Source organism: Chinchilla lanigera, unplaced genomic scaffold (assembly GCF_000276665.1).
Source record: "Chinchilla lanigera isolate Chin_1 unplaced genomic scaffold, ChiLan1.0 scaffold00049, whole genome shotgun sequence".
NCBI classification, from domain to species: domain Eukaryota; kingdom Metazoa; phylum Chordata; class Mammalia; order Rodentia; family Chinchillidae; genus Chinchilla; species Chinchilla lanigera.
The window spans coordinates 16,970,658-16,991,840 of record NW_004955450.1 but is presented as its reverse complement, the minus strand read 5'-3'; the positions used below and the strand labels follow the sequence as shown (position 1 = coordinate 16,991,840).

At 43.8% G+C, this 21,183-nt stretch overlaps 1 protein-coding gene across 2 annotated transcripts in view; it reads left to right on the top strand.

The window, feature by feature from the left end:
• The window catches only part of Tcf12 (transcription factor 12), a gene marked incomplete at its 5' end in the record, with an annotated part of 395,275 nt that extends 383,424 nt beyond the window's left edge, over positions 1 to 11,851 (top strand). For both annotated transcript variants that reach the window (XM_013518905.1, XM_005393856.2), the window contains 2 exon segments: positions 6,073 to 6,226; positions 8,651 to 11,851. In XM_013518905.1, the coding sequence (XP_013374359.1) occupies positions 6,073 to 6,215 (143 nt within the window).
• Between the last annotated feature and the right edge of the window lie 9,332 nt (positions 11,852 to 21,183).

The window sequence follows — 21,183 nt, the reverse complement described above, 5'->3', positions numbered from 1 at the left end:
CTGCTCCTGCCCGTCTCCCTGCTGTTCCATGTCTGGTCTACTGTGGAGCGCCTCCAAGGTCCTGCTGGTTCATAGATGCCTAGCTGTGGCTCCTGAGGGCTTTGCCAGACGTAAAGAGCCGAGTCAGTAAGGCCTTGGGCGTCTTCGCGACGCTGGTTCAGAATTCCATGGCCTCGGCTGATGTGCGTGGCCTTGCCTGTGTCTGTCTGTCCCTGAGGGCCAGAGTGTGGTGTGTAAAGATTCGTGTGCTGCTAATTTAGGCAACTGCCCTGTTTTATTTTTCATGAAGGTTAATGGATTTTTGAAGAAGTTTTGAAACTTCATTTCTTCAGTGTACATTTATCCCATTTGGTGCCTGGGCTAGCCAGCTCTATCCTAGACCTTGTCACCCAGTAACAGAAGTTTCCTGCCTTTCAGGGTTCCACCATCAAGCTTATGTTTTGGTAGATGCCTGTATATCTTGTCAGAGTTATAACTCTCTTATCCCAAGCCCTACGTCAGGGAATTCATAAACAGTACCCTGGATTCCAGGGCCTACCAGTGGTCTTTCTTCAGTGAGAGCAATTCTTTCTTACTTAGTGAATGTTTATGTTAAATCTTACTTGAAAAAGCTTAATAAAAGTGTAGGCATCCGCAGATGCGGAAAAGTCCAACCATAAGCTCTCAGTACTGATCACAGGAAAAAAAGGCCTTAGGAAGTCAGAGAGAACATAAACAAACTTTCAGGAAATCAGATAGTAATAATTCATTCACCCATCCACTTCTCGCCAATATATTTAATGTATAGGATGACGTGTGTCTTATTTTTGTGGGTAACCAAGCTACTGTTAAAACCAAATAATTGCTAGGCCTGTTATAAAACCCTGAAGTATCTGTAGAGGGAAGTGTTACTGAAACTTAATCTTCAAGGAGATGCAGGCTGTGCAAGTAGCAAGGCACCTGTGCTCAGGAGTCCAGTGTGCTCGCCCACCACCCTGACGCCACACAGCCAGATGCTGTTGAGGTTGCTGCCTGCATCTGCGATAGGAGAGTCTTACTGTCTTCTCAGAAGGGCGTCCAGGGTTTGTCCTAGCACAGCACCTTTCCCCTACCCTGTGTTAGAGCCGGATACAGGGTAATTTGTGTTCTTGAAAACATTTTAAGAGCAGAGATGCCTACTTAGATCCACGCTGTTCACGTGAGGAATGTGTTTGAAATAAGGTATACAAACTGCACCGTCTGAGTGAACCTTACGCCTTTCTAACACTTGACATTGCAGTGGTGCTATGGTGGCATCGGAGAGAGTGTGGCCTCTGGCTCCTCCAGCTGCCTGTAAATTTCCTGATCACACAGTTCTGAAAACTCTGGAGAGTCTTCCACAGTTTAGAGTGTGAACAGATCTACTGAACTGTAACTTTATTGGGGATAGCCTTGGTACTCAGAAAAGCCTGTTTTCTTCTTTTTCTCTCTGGGCTACAGCCTGAAGCCTTCATCTTTATCTTGTGGTCCTAGAATTACTGAAAGACTCTAAAAGGTGTTCTGAGAGCTGCAGGACAAGCTCAGAACCTCTGCACAGCTGCAGCTTCGACAGCACCTTCCATGCTCGTTGTCGACAGTGTTTTTTCCTAGATTTTGTCTCCGGCAGGTGGTGGTGGTGATGTTCTTTTCCCAGTCCTGAGGATTGAATCCTGGGCCTTCACACTAAGCTATGTCCCCACCCCCACCCCCTTTTCTTGAGACAGGGTCTCATGGATCACCCAGGCTGAGCTTGAATTTATAATTGTCCTGCCTCAACCTCCCAGAGTGCTGGGATTGCAGGTGTATACCACATCACCCAGCTATGTCCAGCAGTTTCTATGAAGACACGCACTTTGTGGGTTTTGGGGGGGTTTTTTGTTTGGTTGGTTGGTTGTTTTTTTGGGTTTTTGTTGTTGTTGTTGTTGTTTTCTGGTACCGGGAATCGAACTCACGACCTTGTGCTTGCTAGGCAGGCACTGTGCCTCTGAGCTGAACTCCCAGCCCCGAAGACACACGCTTTGTTCACAGGCCCTACTTTGGGCATCGTCTGAACTCTGGCTCCTGGTTTAGGATGGCTCTCAAGTACTTTTTCTGATTAGCCCAACCTGTCCCCGCTGGATGAGTGCTTACACCAGGGGGCAGCCCATCCCAGGTGCAGCGGTCATGAGGAAGAGGAAGAGTGGTTTATCTGCTAAGCAGAGTTCTCTAAGTCAGAGTTTTCCAGGGAACATTTTGTGTTTTAGTGCCCGTAGCAAACCAGCCTGGTCCCTGCCATTGCCAGTTTAAACCTGTCCAGTGGCATGATTATTGTTTTAACAGTACCGTTAGCATTTCTAGTCCCTACCACACTGCACTTGTTATCTTCAAGTTTGTGCTCAAAGCTTTTCTCAGAATTCAGTCAGGGGTCACATTTTCTCTTCACAAGTCAGCCCAGTCAGCTTTTCTGATAATAATTTATGGACAGGAGAATGGTTAGGTTTTTATTTCTTGGTCTTCAAGTGAATCTGCAGAGAAACAGGCTTGGATAGCTGATCTCAAAATCACCTAAGGCTTTTGTTGTTGTTGTTTTTCACATTTCCAAACCACACTCTAGGAGATTATCCAGCTTGTTAGATTCCGTATATGCACGGATAGTACTCGTACTTTTTCCTGATGCCCACTGAAGGAGTAAGATGTTAGCCACAGGACAGAAGAGAGAGGAGACAGTGTCCAGTGAGGCAGCAGGAACCCACAGCGAAGGGAAAGTAGCTGGAGTCGTGGTGACTACCTTATTTATATCAAAGTACTGGAAGTCCTTAATCAAAGGTGAGGATCCAATCTTGTATTGTAATGATGAAAAAAGGTCTGAAGCTCAAATACATCATCATAAAATTTCAGAGTATCAGAGTTCAGTAGAATATACTAAAGCTTCTGGAGACAAATCCAAGGACTTCGGGGACAAAGGAACAAGAGTCAGAATAGCATTAGAGTTCTGAACGTTAGTCCTGGATTCCAGGAGATCGTAAAAGAGTACCTTCAAAATGCTGAGGAAGAAAGTTTTCAACCTAGAGTTCCATACCTAACCACACAGGTAATCAAAGGTATAAATAAAAGAAACTTCAGATATACAGAGACTTTAAATTTTTCTTCCACATACACTGTCTTACTAAGCACATGGAAGATAGGCTTTGGCCAAATAAGAACATAATCAACAAAAGACACAGGCATGAGACCGAGGAAGCAAAGGATCTAACACAGCAAAGCAGAAAATGTCCCATTACAGGAGCTACTAGACCTGGCAATACCCAGGCCCTTGAAAATAGAAGATACTGCGCTGTAGAAGAAAGGTTTCCTGAGAAAGGAAATGGAGCTAACTGATGGTACGATGTGTTTGAGGTCTTATTATCTTAGGAAATACATTGATAGGCATTTGTTAGGTCTTGTTAGAGCACGAGAGGAGGGAGGTTAGCATTACTACAAATTTTTAAAAAATGACAACTGTGAACTATAGGAAAAGGAGCATATGTATGAGTAAGGAAACGATCACTGTAAAGTCCTTGATTCAGCAAGTGTCTCCACATAGTCATGGTAACATAAACGTTTTCCTACTCATCATAATTTACAAGTGATCGTTGAGTTAATCAAAACAGTTCTGTTCTAATGATGTTGAAAAGATGGTATTATAATATGGCCAAGTCCTCAGCTATGCCAGAAGTCAGTAGATTGACTTTTCCTAATGGAAATGCCCTGCAGGTAGTGTCTGACTTCTACTGAACATCTGTATCAGACCTTTCTGTGTATTTAACACATTTGCCATTGGCTGGTCACATGCTGTCTTGGTTACTTTTCTCTTGTTGCTGTGACAAAATACCTGATGCCCAAAATTAGGGAAGGAAAGGTGTATTTCACTTAAGTTTGTGGAGGTTTCAGTCCATACTTGGCAGGTTACAAGGCAGAGTGGCACATGGCAGAGGGCTACAACTCATGGCGGCAGAGTACAGCAAAAGCAACAAGCACTAAGAGGGAGGAATGGCCGCAAGCAGCCTCTTCCTCTCCCTTACATATGCAAACTGTCCACCCCAGAGCAGTTGGAGCTCTCACACTCATAATCAATCAAACTCTAAAAGCCCGCCCCGTGACCGCATGAGGCTTTGTGGGGGACACCCAGACACAAACCATAACACATGCATCACCTGGTATAAAAGCAGTATCAGCCCTTGCTCTTCGGATCAAAGCTGCATGTACAGGAGGTCCCTGACTTACAAACATTCACGTTACAAACTTTCACAGGTATACTATATAAAACTTTATCAGACTTAGAAAGGAATCCAACTTACAAACATTCTCCCAAAATGGAGCTTGTTCATAAGTGAGGGACATACTATACTTTGTATTTCCCAGATCCTGCTGTAGTATTCTGGTTCTTCCAGCCATAAGAGTCCTTTTCTGACTATCAAAATCTTGTCACGTTGTTGAGCTTTTGGTTCTGTTCCTATCTGTTTTAGTCCTGCCACTTAGTGGTGACAGAGTCATAGTTAGCCAACAGCAGTGTTTCCTGGTAGCAAAAATGTGAGGCTGTTTCACTTGAAAAACTCCCAAGTCTCACTTCGTCCCCTGTCCCACTCGTCACTACATGAGTTCATTGCCTCCAAAGGGCCATGACGCCTGTGCAAGACAGGCTCTTCTTAGTCGTCAGAGGTATACAGACATCTGTTGATAAACCAGCTCCTCAGTCAGGGTGAAGCTCTTGGCCCTGAGTTTGATCTCTAGCACCACCAAAAAGAAAAAGCAGCTCTTAATATTTGTTCGCATGATGATGAGCAGGCCATTCACATATTAAGCATTCTGATAGGTAGTTCCTTTTTTTCTTCATTAATCCTCCTCACAGTTATACAGGCTTTATGTCTTTTCATAAATGCAGCGGTTTAGAAAAGGAGAACCCTACAATGAAATTTCATGAACATGCATCAGTGATATTAATAGAAGCAGTTGAGTTTGCCATAATGAAGCTCTTTATCTACTTTTTTAAAACTCTGTTGTTTGTTTTAAAACTATTAATGTATACTAAAATAATACACATTCAAATACATTTTTACTTACAAGGAGAACACTAAAATATAGGCTGTGCTATGGTGCATTTAACTAGGCTCTCACTTCAAGAAAATCTAACATAAACCATAACTTCTGTAAAATACGTTTTCTTTACAGATTAATTTTAAGTGATCTCTTTATGTTCTATTCAATAGAGCATTTTTAATAAATTTATAAAAATATGTGCAACAGTTTTCAACCTGTACTCTATGTCATAATGAGAAACAAAAGACTGTACCTAAAGCAGTCACCAGCTAGATATCTTTTTTCTTTTTGCCATACTGGGGCTCAACCCCAGGGATGCTCTACATCCTGAACCCTTTTTATTTTTGAGACAAGGTCTTGCTAAATTGCTGAAGCTGACCTAAAACACACTTATCCTGAGTAACTGAGGTGAGAGCCATCCAGCATTAGATGTCTGTACTACCCTCTTAGTAACACCTCAGTGATAGAAAGAATGACTTAGTCATTTTGCTCTGCATGTTCATCAGAGTAGCGATGAGCAGGGCGTGCACCAGCTACCTCTCTCCTTGGAGTTGGTGCATTTCCTGCAGAGGAGTAGCTGAGGATTTTATCATTTTCTAAACTGGTAAGACTAGGTGGTGATGCCTCCTGTGGGTACATAGAAGGTACCCACCTTCACCCCAGTTCATGCAGCATATCTTAGCAATACTCTGAAAAGACTTGGTTAATAATAGTGGCACTCACCAAAACAGTTAAGTGAAGAGTAGTATGTTTATTTAGGCCAAATAAAACCCTAGGGGACTAAATCATAAGCAGAAAATACAGCGAAGAGTCAGTAAGAGTTGAAGTCTGGAGGCTTGTGTGACGCTGTCTTGTGAGCGCCTGCAGTGCCTCTGTGTGATGGCATCTAGTGTGCAAATGAGATCCAGAGACCGATGGCCCCACAGGAAGAGAACGAACAGCCGCTTACGCAGCTCAAGACCTACAGTGTCTCGTTCATTCCTTAATCGCCGTAGTGATGATTCTTTCTTCCTGTTCTAGAGAGGAATCTTAACCCCAAAGCAGCCTGCCTTAAGAGAAGGGAAGAAGAAAAAGTCTCTGCCGTATCGGCAGAGCCACCAACCACGCTGCCAGGAGCCCATCCTGGGCTTAGTGAAGCTACCAACCCTATGGGTCATGTGTAAACGTCAGCCAGGTAAGTGTGCTTTGAGAAGAAAATGCAAAGAAACCACTTAAGGTCCATCTTCACTCGAGCTAGAACTTTTGAACAGAATTCAAGCACTGATGCTTGTAAAGGGCACGTGTAATTTGGGATGTGATAGTTTGCCTTGCTTTTGTGTAATCAGAGCTGGTGCCATCTCATACCAGATTACTGTTCTCTTGGACGTGTGCCAGGATCTCATGTACTCACGAATGTCACTGTGGTCTGAGAGAAAACAAGGCCATGGTTCATCCACCAGAAAACGCTGCTCCCGCTCACAGCCCGCACCCTCGTGCTCGGGCGGGCCTGACTGCATCAGGCGTTGTCCCGCTGCTTGCCTGCGTCTTCTCTGGGTTGACTTGCCCAGGCAGGAGCCACATAGCTCTCCACGTGGGTGGGAAATGCGGGTCTGTGATACCTGTGTGAGCACAGCATCTAGCCTCTGGGAGCTGTTCACAAATGCAGAGATGTTAGGTGATGAGTCACCCCACCCTTCTTCCTGGTGGAATTGTACTCGTTTTGTTTTGTTTTGTTTTATTTTGGCTTTGGTTTTGTTGTTTTTGGTTTTGGTTTTGGTACCGGGAATCGAACTCAGGACCTTGTGTTTGCCAGGCAGACACTGTGCCACTGAGCTATCTCCCTGGCCCTGGAAGATTATTCTTTTGATCTTCAGAATACATCTGAAAGTAGTTAATTTCATAAAGGTAGTTATCTGGTTTCACCTGATAACCTTCATGTCTTTATAGAACTGGAGAATAGATTAAATTAAACCCAGTAAGAGCCAGGCCTGGTAGGACATACCTATAATCCTATCACTTGTGAGGCTAAAGCAGGTGGATTGCCAAAGGTTCGAGACCAGCCTAAACTGCATAGCAAGACTCTGTCCAACATATAAAACATTTTCCGGGTATGGTGGGGCACACACGTAATCCTAGGACTTGGGAAACTGAGGCAGGAGGGTTGGTGTGAATTCAAGACCAACCTGGGCTCCATGATAAGAACTTGTCACAAAAAGTAAAAATAAAAAAATGTTTTAAATAAATAAAGCTACTGGGCGTCAGAGAAACCACTGCTAAATTCAGAATGGCTAAGAAATGACCACTGGTTATAAAACTACAAACATTTGCCAAGTACACTGCTAGGCACCAGAAGTCCTGCTTACTTGGGAGGCTGAGTCAGGATCACTTGAGTCCAGGAGTTTGAGACTAGCCTAGGCAGCATAGCAAGACCCCATGCTGCAGGGAGGGGCTACAGAATAAGGCCAGGTCACTTTGATTCTCTTCTGTCCGTAAGAGTTCTGCTACTAAGCTGTGCTGTGTTGTTTCAAGACTCTTCCTAGGCTGTTCCCATTGTAAGTGGTCCAAACGGAAAATTTCAGTGTTAGTATGTGTAATGTGGGAAGATTAATAGGGACAGTGTTTGTACGAAAAGTTTCTTAGTAAACTAATAGTCTGCAGTGAGGACTTCTTGTGGACTAGGAACTGGTGCCAGTGTGAAAGTAAGTATGGGCTGCTCGCTGCCTGCAGAAACCTGAGTCTAGAGGAGGTGGGAGAGAGCTGTGGGCGCGGCATGGGGCGGGACGCAGTGTAGTGCACCTTGGCCTTGCCTCGCTGCCCAGCCAGCAAGCCAGCGTGGGATGTAAAGAGCCTCGCAGCTCAGGCATTGCCACCGGGAGTGTTGCCAAAATTAGTGTTTGCGTACACGCCAAAACTTTCGTAGAACTCTTCTCAAATCTTAGCCCACTCATCAGGTGAAACTGTTCGAGTGCTCCCCGCTTTTTAGAGGGCTCACTTTCTGTGGTGTCAGTTACTCACAGTCCACCATGGTCACACGTTACATGGGGAATTTCAGAAGTAAGCACTGCGTGTCTTCAGTTACATGCCGTTCTGAGCAGTGTAATGAAATCTCCCTGTGCCCCGCCTGGGGCGACTCCTCCCTCTGCGCGGTGTGGCCACGAGCAGCTGGGTTGCTTATCACTCCCATCTGGCTGCTGCGTGCTTGTGCTCAGGCGGTCTGTGCTCTGTCTTATGATGGCCCCAAAGCACAAGCGCATTACAGTGTACCGTTACGGTGACCATATTTTGTTATTTATTGTGGTCCCTCTCATTGTGCCCAGCGTATAATTGACCTTCATGCTAGGTACATCTGTATAGGGAAAGGCACAGTGCGTGGGTGATGTGCTGCTGCCCACAGTTTGAGGCGGCAGGTATCCACTGAGGACCTGGGCGTATTCCCGCGGGATGAGGGCGGTCCTCCTTTGGAAAAGGGAGGACTGCTAATACCTTAGTTACTTAGACTGCTCATTTATGGTAAACGAAGGTGTAAATGAAGAACGCCAGCTTGGCTTATTTTGGGGAGGGGGTGGTGTGTGTTTGCAGCCATTAAGTACTAACTGGCACTATTCTCTCCCCGCTGCAGTTCCAGTTATCAGTAGGCTAGACAGAAGGTGACCTCTCCTCAAAAAGACTTGGACAACTCAGATTATCTGAAGACACAAACCTGACAGGAGGGAGAAGAAAAAACAAAACACTTGAAGCAAGAAACTCAAATGTACCTATGATCAAAGCAATTGGTCAACACTTCCATCAGAAGTGAAGATAGGAAGCTCACCAGATAGAGCGTCAGCCCGTGAGATGTTTGCAGCCTGTCATTTTGTTGCAAGCAGTGTGTCGCTTCTGCACAATCAGAGACTGTCTTGATCTCTCCACTCACCGTGGAAGTTGCCTTGTGCCTAAACTGAATTGACAAATGCATTGTAACTACAAATTTTATTTATTTCTGTGGAACTGTAAGGTCTACATATAAAGGGAAAAGGTTGATGAGGAAAGCTGAGGTACGTTCAGCTGACGCCAGCATTTGTTAAAGCTGTTCCCATGCAGAGAACAAAACGGTGACAACCATTGGCCCTTAGCGTTCCCAGCACATCTGTGAGTGTCTTAAAAAGGAAGGGAAAAGTCCTTCGTTGCCCTCTCCTCTCCTTTTTGCCATATGAATAGTGTTCTCCATGAAATAGGAAAATATTACTTGGTATAGCATTTTCTCGCTCGGATTTTTCATTCATCTTTATTTTCTCTTTGCGGGTATTATATTTGGTCTCTGAATCTGACTGGTTATGGTCACAGTCCAGAATCATCCGTGTGGCCTCATGTGCCTTGCACATGTACCCATGTGGTGAGCAGAGACCATCTGTGACCACAGCCTAGCTAAGATTTTAAAAGGGAAACTTTTCCCTAGGTTTTCCCCCAAATAAACACTGCTTTATTTCTAACAACTCCAAGAGTTCTCAGCCCTCTAGGTTTCATACTAAAGCTTGTAATAACGAGAAGTGTAAATTACAAGGGAAGGATTTACTTTTTATAAATTGCTTTGTCTCCCAAGCAGTAAGCACTACATAATATAGTACTTGTAAAGTGTCAGCTGTAAGTAAAAACAAATTTCATTTAAAATACAAGATGATTTTTCAGGATATGATTATGGTGAATAAAGCAAGACCCGACAGTCACCAAAGGTAGTGTGACAAACAGACGCACTGCTGTGAGCTCATTGCCTGAGGGAGTCCAGGAACATTGGTCAAAGGTCTCCTCCTTACCTTTCTTCTCCGGCCTTTGGGTGGTCAGGGGAGAATCTGGTGGGTGATTTCATCCACTGCATGCCATCAGACCCTACGCCAAGGTGAGCCAGGTCAGCAGTGAGCCAGTACTTGTCACTTCATCGTAACCCTGTGCGTTAGGCACCACTCTAACCCTTCAGACATAAGAATGACTTTAACTTCCATGAAATCTGTCTTCCACCACAACAAACCTGGGAGAGAAATACATGCTAAACAAGGTTGTCTGGCTTAGTAATTCTCAGAGCCAACATCAGCAAGGGCAATCAGCACACAGAAGAAAGAACCCAAATCACTATGTAACTTAAAGATTTCTATTCATTTGAAAGAACAAAAACAATTAAGGCAGAACTTCAGATCCTCCAATCAGGATGATTTCCTAACAGATCAGCTGTTTGTGAACTTAGTGGACTTTTGGTTACCTTAATTTGCATATATTCTCCAATTACATCAGACTCTATCTGTGGCCTTGTTCTTCATTTCAGTGTTAATCGGCTAAACGAAGTTGTTGCTTATGATGTGTGAGTGAACATACAGTACTGCCTGGCCTTTTTCTTCGGAGCTTGTTGTCTTTTTCGCTATATTAGACTTTGCAGTATGCCCAGAAGCTTTCCTTCATAAAATAGAAAGAAAAAAACATTTGGCTTATTTTTCACTGTAGTTAGTCTTTTATACAATAATCTTGTAAGAAAATTTCTTGAATTCTAAATATTACTCTTTCTAGATTTTTGAAATCGAAAGTTTTCAGTAAAAAGTTTCTTACTTTATTTTATTATATTAGGTAGTAAAAATGTAGGGTTATTACCATAACCTGTTCATTAATATCAGAAATTTACAATAGCATTTTAAGACCATAGTAGGATTCTAGCATACCGTGTAGTACCTATGGAGTATTCTAAGAGCTAACGTTCGAGATGAATTGCTTCTCATCTTGTTCTCCAGTTTCCATTGTTGATTTATTGCAGATTTGTATCCTGTGTCAAATGCAAGGTATTATTGATAAACTTTTCAACCAGCAGCAAGAAGTTCAAATTTTTTTCTGTCACTGTAACAGAGAACACAATATGTATATAACATTTATGTAGCAATAAATGTGCCATCTTTTTTTTTTTAACATAGTAAACTAGTGAGTTTTTTACATTCCTTCTTCCAGTCTCACTCCTCCGGGACAGGCTCTGCTGCAGGACAGGTGGGCAGTGGGGCTGGGGGCGGTGCCAGCCTGGGCTTCTCCAGGTGGCAGGACCCTCGTCCTGCCCACCACAGGTGTGCTCCTGAGGCCCCTCGCTGAAGGCTGAGCAAGGAGCCCTGAGGACCAGGCCTCCAGGCCCTGGCCCAGCGCTTCTCTTGGTGAATTTGAAACACACCATTCACATTGGGAGCCCAGCAAATCATTTTACTTCTTACGGATTTTAGTGAAAATAAACTTTTTAGTTTAGTTTGTACAGAGTGACTAAATAAAAAGTTCTGTCCAAGAAGAAAATACGTTAGTACTGAAATGAAATCTAGAGAACATCTCATCAGCCACTCATTAATAGATATATAAAAACTATGGCTCAGGGTGTATGTCTCCAGAAATACGTAGTTAGAGCAGATGGGGACACCTAAAATCCTTCCTCCAAAGCCTTCCTGCCTTCGCTTCGCTTTACAGATTTCTAGGCCAGTTCTGTTCAGTGGCTTCATTTCTCTGTTTTCATTCTGTTTTCTCTAGTACACAGACTTTTCCAGTTTTGAAACTCAGACTTTAAATAAGTGTCACAAGAGGTGTGTGTGTCTGTGTGTGTCTCTGTTTCTGTGAGAACCTAAAGGGTTTTAGCTTTGGCATCAAGCAGTCTTTGGATTAAATTCAAGCTTAACATCTAATTAACTCCATTTCCTTCTTTGAAAAATGGAGATACATGTAAGGATTATATAAGCATCAAATGAAACAATGTATGGAAAACTTACCAGCATTACTGTCACATGGTAATTACTCAATAAATGATAAATATTTTTAAATAAATAGATTATAACCAGTTCCCAGGATGATTCCTCTGAAGCCAGCTGCCAAACGAGTTATTAACCCCTAGAAGATGTCAGCCTATCAGCAGGAGTCTGCTTTTCTGCAGCAAACCAATGAAACATTGCATTTCTTTTCGGTGATTCCCCCTGGCCACACTTCAGGGGACTTTTTTCCTAAACCTTACGTTTTAAGAGAATGAGCCAGCCACTTGTGTCCAGTCACACTGTGAGTTGGCAGTTCCGTTCCTTTGGGTCCTCAGGAAGCACATGCCAGGGTGGAGTTAGATGCAAAGGGTTTATTGGAAGGAGAGAGGAATCAGGATAGGTAGGAACAGCCTTCGGCCCGTGATTCAGAGCTGATAACTAAAAGAAGAAAGGAACGAAAGAGAACTATGTGGGGAGAGTCTCAAACTGCCGTGCAGCTCAGAGAAGCCTCGGCAGCCCAGCAGATGGGTTTCAGCGCCACACTGTGTCACTAAGGAGTCTTGGGTGGGCGTGGCCAAGTGCCAGTGCCCTTGTGGTCAGCTGTTGGCCGAGACTTCCCTGGGGAGAGTGAGGCCTCACTCTGAACTCTGCAGCAGAGGTGCTGCAGCTGGAGAGTGGTGGCCAACTCTACTCCTGCGGCCGTTCTTGAAGGGCAGCCCCGGGCGTACCTGCACCAGGACCTCCGGAGACGCGCGCCTGCTCCTTCCAGAGACTGTCAACACTGAAGTCATGGAGTGAAGTGGAGCTCAGCAGCTGAAACTCAGCAGCTCAGCGGAACAAGAGCTCCAAGGTAGCAGTTCTTTACCCTCTAGTATTCCTCAGTCAGGGAGCCCTACTCTTGTTGACTAGAGGAGCGAAATTCTCTGCATTCCTGCTCTGTTCTCGGTGAGGACTGATGCCGCCTGGTGCTCTGCACAGGGCATGGGGGTACTTCCCGCCGGCCAGCCAGTGGCCTGTGCACATCTCACGGCTACCTGGCCCAGGACGTCCCCAACGTCTGCAGTGTTTTGCATGTTTCTGGGGAGTGCCCACAGCCCCAGAGCCTCAGCACTATCCTGGAGTACACTCATAATAGAAATACCCTACTGCATTCTTCCTGCCCCGATTAATTAGTGTCAGAAGACAGTAAGAGAGGATTTTCTCTTCCCTTTGACCAAGACTGCAGTCCATCCACACCGACAGGTTCTTGCTGCTATCTGGGGCTGGGTCTAAGGGTCAGTCCTCCACTCAACTAGGTCCCCAGCTAAAATTTCTCAGGGGCTCTGAGCCAGTTTGTCCTTGGACATGGTAAGCAGCATGCCCAAGGCCACCAGACCTTTCAAAACCGGGAAAATGTTTGCAACCTGAACGAATACTGTGGTGTCAAAACAAGAAGCTGCAAAATGAAATTATTTTGAAAAACAGTCACAAAAACCATATGAAAATTTGTAACTAAATGTCAGACTTGAGCTTCTTTTAACATAACTTGACTACAGCAAATTAGGTATAGGAGGGATGTACCTGAACACAATAAAGATAATCGATGAGAAGCTCACAGCCAACATTTTCAGCAGTGAAAAGCTGCAAGATTTCCTCTAAGATTGGAAACCAAACAGTGATATCCCTTCTGTTGAGCATGGTCCTGAAGTCCTAATGAGCAATTACAGGAGAGAACTATAGAAGACATCCAGGTTACAGGGCCAACTGTCCCTGCTTTTAGACATCGTTTTTGGGGGGCAGGGGCTGTACTGGGGATTGAACTCAGCCTTCTGTGCACCAGGCAAATTCCACCCCTCAGCTACGCCCCCAGCTGTAACATGGCTTTACCCATTAAAAAACATGGTGGTACCATAAAGAGACTTAGAACAAACAAACAGAAAAATTGCAGGACACAAAAATCAATGTAAGAAATTATTAGCATTCTACACACTAACAATTATGTGAAAAATCAAGAAAAAAAATCTTACAACGGCTACAAAGTAAAACTATCCAAGGAGTTGAAAGGCCTGCACACCGAAAACTATAACATATTGATAAAACAAACTAAAGAAACAGAAGTAAAATGGAAAAGTATCCCATGTTAATGGATTGGAAAAATTTGTATTACTAAAATATTCTTACTATCCCCAGAAATTTACTGATTCAATGCAATCCCTACCAAAATTCTAGTAACATCTTTCTCAGAAATAGAAAAAATAATCTTCAAGATTGTATGAAACTACAAAAGTCCTCAACCAAAGCAGTCGAGCAAAAACAACCAAGTTTACTGCACCACAGTACTTCAAAATATAATGAAACTAACCAGGCACAGTGGTACACACTTGTAATCCAGCTACTCAGAAAACTGAGGCAGGAAGGTTCATAAGTTCCGATCCAGCTGGACTTCACAGTGAGATCTGTCTCAGACACATGTGTTACAAACCTATAGTAAAATGCTATAGTATTGGCTTTAACTCTTTTATATGGAAGGTTGCAAATTTTTTAATTTTAGCATGATAATCAGATACGTTACCTAGAAAAATTTCAGGAACAAGAATTTCAAGAGAAAAATTTCTATCATGTTCCATTGTTACGAGTGTTCCAAAAATGGAGCACTGTTTCATTATTGGGTTAAAAACATGCATACACCGAATGGAACAGAATAGAGAGCCCAGAAATAAACCCATACATTCAGTCAGTTGATTTTGGACCAAGACAGCAAGAACACATGCAGTGGGGGAAAGCCTGTGATAAAATGGTGGTGGAAGTCTGGATATCCATAGGCAGAACAATGAAATTAAACTCAGCTCTCATTCTGTGTACAAAAGTAAACACACAGGCTAACAACTTAATACACTGAAACTACTAGAAGAAAACGGGTGAAAAGCTATATGTCAGTAATCTGAGCAATGATTTTTTTTATATGACCCCAAAAGCACAGGCAACAAAAACAAGAATAAACAAATACGATTTTATCTATGTAAAAAGCTTGCAGCACAAAGGGAATGTTTGATAGAGTGAGGAAACAGCCTACAGAACAGAGCGTCTGTGGACCATCTGATAAGGGGTTAATATCCAAAATATAAAAGGAACTCAATAGCAAGAAAACTAACCTGCTTGAAGGGTCTGAGTAGACATTTCTCAAAAGAAGACATACATATGAGCAGCAGATATGAAAAATGCTTGAGGTCACTAATCACAGGGGAAATGTAAATTTAAACCACAGTGAGATACCACTCACACCGGAAGGAGTAATTATTATCAAAAGGACAAAAGGTACTTGTTGGCATGTATGTGGAGAAAAGGAAACCGCAGAGTCTTGGAACGTGAATTAGTGCAGCTATTAGGAAAACAGTATAGAGGCTCCACAAAGAATAATACTGCCAGTCAAGTGTGCAGCATGGACCCAGCCACTCAGGAGGCTGAGGCAGGAAGATTACTTGAGCCCATAAATTCAAGGCCAGCCAAAATAACATAGTAAGACCTTGTATCTTTTCTTAAAAAAAGAGGATGTTGCTCAGTATCAGGAGCACGCTTAACATGTGCAAGGCTCTGGGTTTGATCCCCAACACCACACACACAAAAAAGGTAACATTACCCAGCAATCCCCTTCTGGGTATTACAGATACCTAAAGAAAATGAGTCTGCATGGAAGAGAGCTACACTCATGCTCACCGAAGCTCTTTTCAAGATAGCTAAAAATGTGTCAACAACCTAAGTGTCAGCAGAGGAATGAGGGGCCATGGTGTAACTCCGCTGGCAAGCGTGAGGTCCTGAGTTTGATTCCTGGTTCCCCCCGCAAAAAAAACAGGAATGAATAAAGGGTGGTTCATGCACTAGTAGAATACTTTCGGCCTTTAAAAAGAAGGAACTGTTATTTGTTACCACATGGGTCAACCCATTATGTTAAATGGAGTAAGCCAGGCACAGAAGTGGAATGCAAATTAGCTGATCTCAAAGAACTGCAGAGCGCACTGGTGACCAGGGCTGAGGAGGTGCAGCATGCTGATCAAAGGGTACAACATTTCAGGTGGGAGCAAGTTCAAGAGATGTACTGTAAAACAGTGACTCCGGTGAACGGCAGTGTGTTGTGTGTTTGGAATTCGCTAAGAAATAGATTTGTCTCCAGAAAAATGACTTTATGAGACCATATATAAGCTATAATAACTCAGTTGGGACATTCTGCAATGTTCCCTTATTTATTTCACATCACAGGTGCAACACATACTGTTTTTAGTTTTCAATTAAAGTGTAAATACATTCATGATGCAGGAACAAGGCTTCCAAAGATCTTAAGATCACCCTGGGCTCCTTCAATTGCAGAGCCTGTCAGTTGCCACTGCTTTCAGCTCCTCTGGACAGTCTCCTTGGAAGAAAAAAAACCCTCAAGGAAGGGCCAGCCCTGAAGCTCTGAGGATCCCAGGGACAGCAGGAATTTTCTAGAGGCTCTAACCAGACCGCCCTTCTGCTCCCAGAGTGCGGTCTTCGCTTCCCCTTTCCCTGGCAGCCTTGTGGGTGGTTCCCACTGTTCTGCAGCCTGCCCACTCTGGGACAGCTGGTCTGTGCTGGGCTCGGTGGCATCCCAAGGTCGGAGCAGGTCTGTGACAGGATGTCTGCTCAGCAGGCAGAAATCCCCTTGTCCCTAGATACAGTCCAGCCATTTACCAGGGTGGGGTTTCTTCCAGCTGTATCTGCTCAGCTCAGAGAAATTCCAGGCAGACCAGTAATGAAATTTCAACGCCTGACTCAGGGCCTTGGGCGCTGTGGGGCCACCCCACACTCAGGAGGCAGTGGGCAGCAGGCACCAACGCATCACCTCCCTCTCCCAGCCACGCGCAGGCCCCCACCGTCCCCTTGTGCTCATCACAGCCTGTGCTGAAAGAAGCAGCTGTGCTTTTCAGATTCATTCAGCAGTGCGTTATTGATAACACTGATAGCAAGAGGATCTTGATCTGGCTGAGATTAATTAGCTAGATTCCCAGGGGTAATTCCTAATTAGGCACAAGAAGAAAGGAAAGGAAACACAAAGGAACTATTCTTCCCCAAGGACAGCTAACTTTCTGTCCAGGGGTGGAGAAGGAGGAGCAGGAAATAAGAAAAAGAACTAAGTAAATGTGTCTCAGCACCTGGTTGTTCCTGCCTGGTGCAAAAGCAGCCTGCGGCCTCAGGAGAAATGTGTGTCCCCTTTGTTTGCTTCCCTCCCTGCCTTGAGGTGCATAGAGAGCCAGAGTGAAGCCGGATGCTTTGGGGTACCTCCCCCAGGCCTGGGGCCACCTGGGGCGGGGAAGCCTGCAGAGAATTCTGCTGCGTCGGGCTCAGGGAGCCGGGTCAAACGAAGGTTGAGAGTAGAATTAGTGAGAGGAATCATTCCTGCAGCAGGGAAGCAGGAGGCACCTTGTTCTATTATGGAGCAGCAGGAGAGGCTGAGCAGCGGGGAGGACTGGCCAATCAGCATGACAGCGTGAGCTCGAGGCCCTCTTCTGCGAAATGGGAATCAATGATGATCATCCCAGCTTCCATGACGGCTGTGAGAATTAACCGGGACTCTGAGATGCCTGGTATGCAGTAGGCACTTCCTAGCCCCACAGAGGAGCAAGAAATCAAAACACCACGGCACTGCAGACCTGTATCTGCCAGTGCCTGTCTATGGACTGTGTGTGGCCACAGGCCGACCACAGCACTGCTGATGTGTAGTCATATGAGGAAAACATTGTAGGGGGCTGGGGGCGGTGTGACCAAAGAAAGACATCGGTTCTGGGAAAGACCCTTGGCTGGTGCTGACAGCCAGGCTGGTGCAGAGAGAGTTGCATACAGGGCACACTCTTTGTACAAGGGGACATTTCTAATGAGGAAACAGTTAGAGCAGTTAGAGCTGATGAGTTCAGGAGAAGCCGTAAAAATGGAAAGTCTGTGCTGTCCGCAGAAGCCCAAATAAGACTAGCAGTAAGCAGCAACAAATCAGCCTCTCCAAGAACTGGAATCCGGACCCTGGAAAACAACAACTTGGGAAGAAGTAAAGGAGGGAGGTGGATTCCTGGGACCCAGGAAAGATCTGAAGGGAAAATCGGAGCCTACAGTGAAAGTGAAGAGACAGATCACAGCCCAGAAAAAGGAAGGGGTGATCTGCGCTTCCTCCTTGGCTCCTGACTTGTGGCGAGAGGAAGATTGAATCTACAGAGACACAGTAAAAGTGGGAGACTCCAGAGGCCATCAGGGAGAAATGCACCGGTGGAACAGGACAGCGGATGCCATGCACTACAACAGCTGGTAAGTGACTCCAGGACAAACCTCTCCCGCATGCCCTGGACAGAGTACTTAGTCAGACACCATTATAGGCAGAGACCCGCTGAACCTGGGACTCAGAATACACAGGGTTTGGCTTCATCTCACAGCTCCCAGTGTTAAACTCCTACAGTGACTGGGTAAGGAACAACCATGGGAGATGTCCATGGTGAGGGAGCTGAGAATAGGCCAGCAAGAGACATGCAGAGTGTTATAAGCTAAATAACTAGGGCCCCGTCACAACAAACAAATCCCGGAAGTGGCACTTTGCCCTAATCCTGTTGGGATTGGGCTTGCTGGGATTATCTAGCTCAGATCTGGGCTCTGACTGCCTCTTGTCGCCCTCTGAGGGCAGAGTCATACCTTGAATTGGACACTGGCACAAAACTGTAGACCCCAAAAGATAGCAATAGGCTTGAAATCACAAAGAAACTTCTTTTTTTTGTCTTTGCTCTTGCATTTTAAAATTTTTATTTGTTGTGCTTTTATCACTTCTCTTGTTTTTTTTCATGAGTGCAAACACCTTTAGTTTCTTTGGTTTTGTTCTTGTTCTTGTTTTCTCCTATCTTCACTACCAGTGTCCTGGGGCTTGGACAACTTTCCTTTCTCTTTCAGCCCTATTTCAAATCTCTTTTTCTTCTTTCTTTTCTCTATGTTTGTCTCCTCTCCCTTTTAAATTGTCTTCCCTTAGGGTAAAATCATTCTGTTGAGTGGATATTTACTATATATAATTTTTTTTGTCTTATGTAGATTTTGTTATATAACTATAAATCTTATACCTAGCATTAAATGATGCAAATTATTAGTTAACAGAGTTTGTCCTTTTCTAGTCTGTGTTTGATACTATTGCTATTACTAATTGTACTACTCTAGTCAAGGTGATATAATTGTTGCTTTTCATTGTACATCAATATTTAGATTGTTTGGGGGCCAGAAACAATACTACAGCCCAGTACCAAAGAACTGGGTGCTAGGCCAAATAGGCTACAACCTTTTAACCCTAATAAACAGAAGACACAGGATCCTTAGACAGACTTGAAGGCCAAAAGCCAGCTATTCCTAGAAGACATCTCAAAAAACAGTCTCTAATAGACCTTAATACTAATAATAAAACTAGCAAAAGCAATTTGCAAGCCTCAACACAGAAAACAAATAAAGAAAAAATAGAAAATGAGAAAATACGGATGCAACCCAACACCCTAAAGTCACCCAAGGTAAATCCAAGGGACACTGAGATGGAAGAAACTGAAAGCCACCCAGCTGAAATTTCTGAAATGATAGCAGAAGTGGACAAAATATCTTGACAAAATAGGTGGACAAAAATATCTTGACAAAATAAAAATGGAAATAATTACACAGATAATTAAAGAGATTATGACCACAATGAGTGAAATGGTTAGAGAGTGTAGATAAAGTAGACAAAGGTTAAAAAAAAAAAAAGAGGATCTTAAAAAAGATATGAAAACCATGAATGTCCCACATCAAAAAGAACTGGATTACATAAAACATTCAGATACAAATCCAGGAGATTAAAAATTCTATTGAAAGTATACACAGCAGAATCATCCAATGTGAAGACAAAATATCAGATCCATAAGACAGGGTTATAGTTGGTGATCATCAACTGAAAGACTTTTTAAAAATAGCAAGAGACTTAGAAAAAAGGAATCCAGCAGCTGCTAGATGATGCAAAGGATAATATCAGATTAATTGGAATCAATGAAAAATCAGAAGATAGCACAAAGGATATACAAAATGTATTCACGGAAGTAAGTGCAGAAAAACTTTCAAAGCATAGAAAAAGAACCTGAGATACACATAAGTGAAGCACATTAGCCACAATTAAAAAAAATCTACCCTAAGGCATATAATCGTCAGATTAGCAGAATATATCAAGAAACAAGGTCCAACAATATGCTGCATACAAGAAACACATTTAATGCAAAAAGAAATTTATAAACTGAAAGTCAAAGGATGGAAAATAATACTCCACGCAATAGGAACCTGGGTAAAAAGCAGGAGTAGCTATTCTGTTTGCAAAGTGGATGTCAAGCAAAGACTTACCAGAAGAGAAACTTCTGGGAAGATGGCAGAATGGTGAGCAACAGAGAAACAAGCTCACCAGTATTTGGAATCAAGACCCTGGAATACAGCAACATGAGGAATAGAAGGAGCAGGGAAGTGTGTCCCCAGGACCCAGCAAGAATCTGAAGTGAGAATTAGAGCCCGCAGAGAGAACAGGGAAAGGGACAATAACACAGAAGAGGAAGGCAGTAAGTGGTGCTTTCTCCCTGAGCGCTGGCTTATGGTATGGGAAGGGAAGCTTAAACCTGCAGAGGTACAGTGATTACTGGTAACCCTAGAAGCCTTCACAAAGAAATTCACCAGTGTAATGGAGCAATGGATGCTGGGGACTGTAGTGGCTGATGAGTTATTAGGGTTCAGATACCTCCCAGGAGAGATCAATTGGCCAGTCACTATTTTGGAAAGGGACCAACTGAAGTTAGAACTCAGAGCACCTGCAGGTTGACTCCATCAAGCAACCCAATATCAGGGTAAGGCACAACCAAGTTCAAGCCAGCAGGAGTTCAGGGAGCCAAGTTCAAGCCAGCAAGGCACTGAGTTCAAGTCAGCAGGGAGCCAGCTTCAAGCTGGCAGGAAGGACTCGGAGTGTTGCTGGCTGAAAAACTAAGATCCCAGCCTCATAGCCAGAAACCAGAAGCAGCATGAACTTCACTGGCTCGGGTTTGCTGGGATTATCCACCATCACCATAAATGTACTGCTGGCTTACTGGGATCAGTCACCAAGGACCTAGGCTCTGTCTGCTCCATCTGTCAACCAGTGGCAGGAGAGACACACCCTGAAGCCATTTTTTCTGCTTTTCTTCCTTTTTTGCTTTTTATCTATTTTTCTCTTGATTATTTATTCTTGTTCTTATATGAGTGAGAATATTGTTTCTAGATTTTTGTTGTTGTTGTTTTGGTCTGTTCTTGTTTGTGTTTCTCCTGTCTTTCCCTCCTGTCTTCTTCATCAGTTCCAAAAGTGTGTGTAATCTTCCTTTTTCTCCAGGACTGCTTCTAATCCCATTCTTTTTTTCTTTTTTTCTTTTTTTTTTTTTTT